The 6123-nt window shown below is 30.1% G+C and overlaps 2 protein-coding genes across 2 annotated transcripts in view; both read left to right on the plus strand.

Annotated features, from left to right (window-relative positions):
* The window catches only part of LOC111627993 (GPI mannosyltransferase 1-like), a 5076-nt gene extending 2336 nt beyond the window's left edge, over positions 1-2740 (plus strand). Inside the window, exons 2-3 of the mRNA XM_023371704.1 lie at positions 443-570; positions 1361-2740. Of these exons, the coding sequence (XP_023227472.1) occupies positions 1389-2603 (1215 nt within the window). The 5' untranslated portion in view covers positions 443-570; positions 1361-1388 and the 3' untranslated portion in view covers positions 2604-2740. The remainder of the gene's footprint in view (positions 1-442; positions 571-1360) is intronic.
* Positions 2741-4422: 1682 nt separating this feature from the next.
* LOC111627984 (GPI mannosyltransferase 1-like) overlaps positions 4423-6123 on the plus strand; it is a 5184-nt gene continuing 3483 nt past the window's right edge. The window contains exon 1 of the mRNA XM_023371688.1: positions 4423-4474. The gene's annotated coding sequence lies outside the window, so the exon portion shown is untranslated. The remainder of the gene's footprint in view (positions 4475-6123) is intronic.

Consider the following 6123-nt stretch of genomic DNA (forward strand, 5'->3'; position numbering starts at 1 on the left):
TATACAGTCGACCCCCCTATAAGATATAGATACGTTCCAATTTATTAGGAATCCAATTTCTTACAAGTCGTTACAATCACAGCCCGACACGTGTCAAGTTTACGGACTACGGCTGATTGAAAGGTTTTCTTCCATAAAATTAATTGATTCTACACTAATCCGACTCAACATTTCCAAAATACGTATATTTTTTCATAGTTTTATAGGAATCGTAATTATAGGGGGGTCGACTGTAATCTGTTATCAGTATATTTTCTTGCATAATTTAAAATTTATATTTATATAAATAATTCTAATAGAATAGCTTGTTTTGGGATGGCATTTATTGTCCTTGTGGTTTTACTATTAAAATTGTAATAAATAAATAAATAAATTTGTAATGGAAACATATTGATAAATTTTTTATTTATTTTAAATAAAATTTAAAATTTTCATTTTATAGAGAGTTGACATTCCTGGACATTTCAGTTAAAAGGTATTGGTTGTGATGTAGTTCTCAAAAAGAAAATATATCTAAAAAAAGAAGTGTCTGAAAACCTTATATTTATTTAGCTTTCCCAACTAATATTTGTAAGTATTCAAAAATTTAAACAGTAATTATAGATTATTTACTAATTAATTACATGATTTACTTCCAAAAGCAAATTCAAATATACATTTATTTGTCTAAACAAATAATAGAATACCAGTTTGACATTTAATTAAAATATGTAAATTTCTTTTACTTAAATGTCTATCCAGGGGTGAAAGAGATCTTTTCAGCCTTTCACAAATGTATGCATGTGGTGCATGCATATATTTGTGCAAGGCTTGAATTTGTATGCTTGTTACAGTGTTAAAATAATTCCACACCAGACATTTAGGGTAAAATGCACCTGGTATTACATATGTCTCATACATTGTATGGTACACTCTACCCAGTGATACAGTGTTAAATACCCCATTCCATGAAAACAGTGCCTTGTTGATCCATAAAATGGCTGAAGGAGTTATATTTTGTCATGCTGTAAATTTAACATTACGTTAAGCCACTCAAATCACTGTGTGACATCTGCTGGTTTCAGATAGCAGTGACATGGGTACATATGGATACATTGTTATCTGAAACCAGCAATGTAATATCTGGTACAAGTCTGCTGCAATCCACAACTTAGTTAATTTAACCAATGCTGGAAAAAAGCCCCTGGATAGATGTTTATCTGTACTATTAATATAGTATTATACTATTGTATATGAAAATAATCATAATGTAATAATTAAATCGATTTTCTTATAAATGTTGTTTAAAGTTTTGTTTATATAAATATAAATTACAAATTTTATATATTTTTGCTTTTCATAAGAAATTTTTTATTTTCAGAGGCTGAAAATTTTCATAAGTATTTAATATGAAGAATAAAAAGCAAGAAACACTTTTCCAGAGAATTGATATTATTCAACAGATATCTCCATTTCAACATTTTATTCTTGCTTTAATGTTTCGTTTAATGTTGCTGTTTTATGGAGAATGGCAAGATCAATATTTTGAAGTTAAATTTACAGATGTTGATTATCATGTTTTCACCGATGGTGCATCATTTGTTGTAAATGGAAGTTCTCCATTTAAAAGACACACTTATCGTTATACACCATTTCTAGCCTATTTATTAACACCTAATATTTACTTACATCAATTATGGGGGAAAATATTGTTTTCAGTTTTTGATGTTAATACTGGTTATCTGATCTACAAAATTTCAAAAAAAAGATTGAATGACTTATCATCACTCTGCTGTGCTTTGCTGTGGCTTTATAATCCATTGCCTGCAGTGGTATCAACTCGTGGAAATGCTGAATCTATTATGTCTTGTCTCATACTTTTAACAATACAACTTTTACATAATAACAAAATATTCTATGCTGGCTTAGTATACGGATTTTCTGTGCATTTCAAACTCTACCCAATTATATATGCTCTCTCTATATATTTAAGATTGAGTGAAAAATCAAATAAATCCAATATGAAAAAGATTTTATATTTGGTACCAAACAAAAAGCATTTTTCATTTGCAAGTGCTGCTGCTATTACATTTATATTGCCTACTTTTCTCGCTTTTAAAATGTACAAAATGGAGTACATTGATGCTGCTTTTCTTTATCATTTGACTCGTAAAGATATAAGACATAATTTTTCTCCATTTTTTTATCTTTTATATTTGTTAGATGACGAAAATCATAAATGGCTATCCTTTCTTACATTCCTACCTCAAATGGTTTTATTAATAGGTATATCGATTAGTTTTAACAGTGAAAAGGATTTATCATTTTGTATTTTTATACAGACAGTCGTATTTGTTTCTTTAAATAAAGTTTGCACATCTCAGTATTTTTTATGGTATTTCTGTTTGATGCCAATAGTCTTGCCCTTTTTAAATATGTCTGTAAAGAAAGGTTTACATTTATTTCTTTTATGGCTATGTGGTCAAATGTTATGGCTGTTTTTTGCATTTCAATTAGAATTTAAAGGAATCAATTCTTTTATTTTATTATGGTTAAGCAGTATCATTTTTTATCTGATTAATTTCTGGATAATAAAAGAAATGATTATTTCTTATAAATGGTGATAAGTATTCACCCTACAATTAATAAATGGTATTGTGATATATAAATGTTCACTATCTTATTACATTGTTGTAAAAATTTATTACATACAGTATATACATATATATGTAATTTATATATAAATTTAAAATAATTTATTATGAGAGTTTTAATTAAAAAAATTGATATATCATATTAACTTAAGTATTTTGAAAATTGTAAATATTTCAGGTAAAGAATAAATTTTTATAAAAACTGTAAACTGTAATGATTTTTTGAAATTTAACTGATGATTTTAAACTTCAATTTCACATTTGTTTTTATTATATACTAGCTGATGTACAGTAGCTAGTATTGCTCAAATTATCTTAAGAAAACATCAAATGCATTTGAAAACTACACATGATTGGTGACTATACATTAAATAATTACTTCCATTGCAGTGCTTTCTGTTGTTTTTCTTTTGATCCTCTCTTAATGAAATTACATTTGTTTTATTTATAGTATCTTTCTATAGACTTCTCTATTGTATTTTGCAAAAATATTCACAAAGATTAAAAAATTTCTCTCAAATAATGAAAAAAATAAATGAAGACAGCAGAGCAGACTGNTGTGAGTTCGGCCAAGCCTACAAAAACGGGCCGGATGATAAGGTACGGGGTAGGGCGTGACTGCTTTTATACACAAAGAATAAGCAAAATTACTTTCAGCTCGTGCTGTGATTGCCCGAAATTTGTCACACCCGATCTGCCATTGAAAAGTGCTAAAACTTTTTAATATTTAAATAAACAAACAATTTTACTTCCTGATGTGTTTAAAAAAAAATATAATTAGGATATTTTTCTTTGTAAAAAGTCTAATATCACCGAAATATTTACAGTTTGTAAATACGAGTTTTACATTAAATTCGTATATAAATATCGTATGTTTTAATTGACAAACATTTTATAACAATTTATAAATTTAAAATTAGAAATAAAAGCTATTTTCAATTCTGTGATTTTACACTTGCGCATTTAATACACACAAAATTCCATACGTTCAATTTTATTTTTATAATTACGTGCAATAAACTGAAACGTAAGGTTAATTTCGTCATGAAATATTCAAAATATCACTTTTATATACTGTAAATACAAAAATATAACTTTCACTAATAACTAAGAATGGTTTGTAATTTACCCTATTTTTATCAGGTTTTTAACTATTTTCCGACCTTTTTTTTGCATACTCGTATAATTTCTTACAAAAATTAAACGTCTATTCACTTTTATCTGATTTTATTAAAAAATCTGCATCCGAGACGAACCACAAAAAATTCCCGTGTTTTTCGACCCGTCTGGATTCGTTCCTGGGCCCTTCAGAGCGGTAGATTGACACCTCGACCGCTCGGTCATCCGCCCATCACTTTTGTATGGTAGCAAGTTTTTTTTTTTTACTCTCCGCCCTGTGGGCACTAAGAGGGTCTCATTTAGCAAGTCCATTATGGGTTCGGCCAGGCCCACAATGGGACAGCCGGGTGTTGGGGGCCGACATATCCGGTCGGACCACCCTCCGAAAAATTCTTGAAGATTTTCGACCTGTCCAGATTTGATTCCGGGTCTCCCAAAGTGTAGGCTGCCATCTTAACCGCTCTGCCATCCGGCCGTCGTATGGGTAGCAGGTGTGGCCGGATGACCGAGTGGTCAAAGGATCCTTTCTATCTTTTAATGAAAGATCCTATAACAGCTTATTATTTATAAACTTAAAGTAATCAGTATTAAAATATATTCCAATAGAAATATTTTATTATTTTTATAATTTACCTTTTAAGCAGACGACAATTATCGAATGATTGGATGGCAACATTGTCAAGTTACCGTCTGCAGGAATTTTTCCATGTTGTCGATTAAACGTAAGAGTGACAAATGTTTATTCCTTTTAATTTTCTACGTAATGGCAAGTACACAACAAATATTATCCTTTTCTTCCAATTAATTATCATTCTGATTCAATATATTCTATGGCGTACAGCTCATGAAGTCCCTTCAAAGCTGCCATTTTGCCAAATGTGGTCCACATTATCTTGGATAATTGAGGTTCTATGCAGTGGCGTGCCGTCATTGGAAGCGTGGATGCGCCGCTTCCCTTGTATTTTCTAAAAAATAAATACATATTAATTTTAATTATATGAAAATAATCGCACAATATTTTATTATAACCGCCTTATGTATCTTATTACAAATTTCTATACTACACGTGGAAAAAAAAAAAGATAAGATCGCTATTGTATATTCGAATATCAGTGGCAGGATGGAAACGCTGTATTGTCAGCATCCAAAAAGCCAGATTTGTGATTTACAGAGCACCAACCTCACACAGTTTAGCTGGTGGAAGCCTAGGGTGAATGCTACACGTATTCCGCATCCAATTCTATCCAGGACCAGCTCCGGGCTGTTAGCCGCCCACCCGCTAGATATTTGGCCGCCCTCACCCGATTACATGAATCATGAGTAGATTTATAACTTAACCCAACTGATAAGAATTTACTGGTATGTTTTTATGATAGTTCTGTATAGTTGACAGGAGCTTAAAAAAATCCATTAAAATATTTGATATTTTTATTCTGCTCTCTGATTTTATATTACTCAGATTTCAATGTTAAACCAGTGATATTACAATTTCATAATCCCATCTTTAAGGGGATATAGAAAAAAACGTGTACAATTCTTGTATAATATTTATATAATTGTTAAAAAATTAACTATTACTTTGACAGTGTCATTTACAACTAAATTTAATGAATGAGAGAGATGCACCAGTTACAGAAAAAGCTCTAGAATTTATTTTCTTTAATTTTACGATTTACGTATCCGTTGTCATAAAAATTTGTCTTTCCACTTTTTTTCCAAGACTACAAATATTCGAGTACAAAGTAACTGGTTTCGATCTATTTCTACTTAAGAAGTAGTTAAATAATTAAGCGATTAGGGAATTGGGGACATAACATAAACAAAACCCTGATGAAAGAGCCAAAATTTTACTTAAACAAAAGCTTAACCGAACCATCTCTAGCCAAGTACAGTGGAGACTGATTTCTTCATATTATTAATGTAATAGAGAGAAATTTTTACAATTCAATGACAGTTGTAAATTGAAAAGTTGTAAATTTTGGAAAATTCCGTGGACACCTGGTCGTAAAAAGAATTAGTTAGAAAACAAATGACTATTAAGTTTAACAAATTTAGATTTTTACAGCTATGGTGAGAAACATTTAAAATCTACAACAGCCTTGTCGCATCCTTTGAGATATACTAGTGATGCGACAAAAGAGGTATTTGATATTGACCGGTATCAGCGCACTGGGGATTTGGCAGTCCGCGTTTATTCGCACTTTGCAACCGTCTTCGATTCCATCCATTAGCCACTCGTAGGGAGCTATTTGACTAAGTGCATTGTTTTAAGATTTAAAAAGTAAAGAATATTTTATATTTTTATGTACGTTTCTTTACAAAGCTATATTTAATTATAATTTTCTTTAAAAGTATATTCATACAATTGAAG

Source organism: Centruroides sculpturatus, unplaced genomic scaffold (assembly GCF_000671375.1).
Source record: "Centruroides sculpturatus isolate CEXI.00-Female unplaced genomic scaffold, Cexi_2.0 scaffold487, whole genome shotgun sequence".
Taxonomy (NCBI): domain Eukaryota; kingdom Metazoa; phylum Arthropoda; class Arachnida; order Scorpiones; family Buthidae; genus Centruroides; species Centruroides sculpturatus.